General features: G+C 36.6%; 1 protein-coding gene across 1 annotated transcript; it reads right to left on the bottom strand.

The window, feature by feature from the left end:
- Window positions 1–265: 265 nt before the first annotated feature.
- On the bottom strand, window positions 266–958 carry LOC141614201 (uncharacterized). The gene has a single exon (XM_074432959.1). It carries the CDS (start codon window positions 956–958, stop codon window positions 266–268), a length of 693 nt encoding a protein of 230 aa, XP_074289060.1.

The following is a 958-nucleotide window of genomic DNA, read 5'->3' as shown; positions in this document are numbered from 1 at the left end:
CATTAACTCTAAAAAATACACACTTTATGAGTGCCGTTACGGGTAGAAAACGTGCTCCTTTAAGAACATTATTAAATGCCTCCGCCAAATTAGTAGTCAATATTCCATATCTATGTCCACCATCATGGCAAATTGACCACTTCTCTATTCCAATTTCAACAACATATTGTTGTGCCTCTCTATTCAACTCACCTAGGCGACGAAATCCTATGTCAAACTTCTTGTTTTGTAATTGCATTGCCGTTGACCCAAACATTTCTTTAACTCAAGTATTTCTAAATCTTGTATTAACATTTGAAGCCAAATGACGAATGCAAACCCTATGATAGGCATACGGCTCCTCCCACCCACTACCAACTTCACTCATTGCTTTCATAATCCCTTTGTGTCTATCGGAAATGACACACAACCCACTTCTTTTGGTAACAAATACTCTTATGCATGACATAAACCAAGGCCAACTATCGGTATTTTCGGCTTCAACAATAGCAAAAGCAACCGGGAAAATTTGATTATTAGCATCAATTGACATAGCTGTCAAAATTGTTCCCTTGAACTTTCCATATAAGTGGGTTCCATCAATGCTTAAAACTGGCCTACAATGTTCAAAGCCATCAATACAAGGTTTAAATGCCCAAAAAACACGCTTGAATTTTTGCACATTTGGGTTAGTTGTTGGTGTTGTATAAAATTGAACAATAGTGCCAGGATTAGATTCTTTTAAGCCTTGCATGAAACGAGGTAGCAACTCATATGATTTATCCCAATCTCCAAATATTTCCTCAATTGCTCTTTGTTTTGCATTCCAAGCTTTGGTGTATGAAATTGTGTAACCATACTTATCTAAAATATAAGTAACAACAGAGTTTACTTTATATCCCCAATCTCCCTCAACAAGGTTACGAATCTCATGACTTATGAATGCTCGTTTCAAATTCATGTGGTCTTGAGGTACCAT

Source organism: Silene latifolia, chromosome 11 (assembly GCF_048544455.1).
Source record: "Silene latifolia isolate original U9 population chromosome 11, ASM4854445v1, whole genome shotgun sequence".
Classification (NCBI taxonomy): Eukaryota; Viridiplantae; Streptophyta; class Magnoliopsida; order Caryophyllales; family Caryophyllaceae; genus Silene; species Silene latifolia.
This window is presented reverse-complemented; position numbering and strand designations above follow the sequence as displayed.

Excerpts from the sequence above, each read along its gene's own strand:
- LOC141614201 (XM_074432959.1), bottom strand. The coding sequence starts at position 958 with ATGGTACCTCAAGACCACATGAATTTGAAACGAGCATTCATAAGTCAT.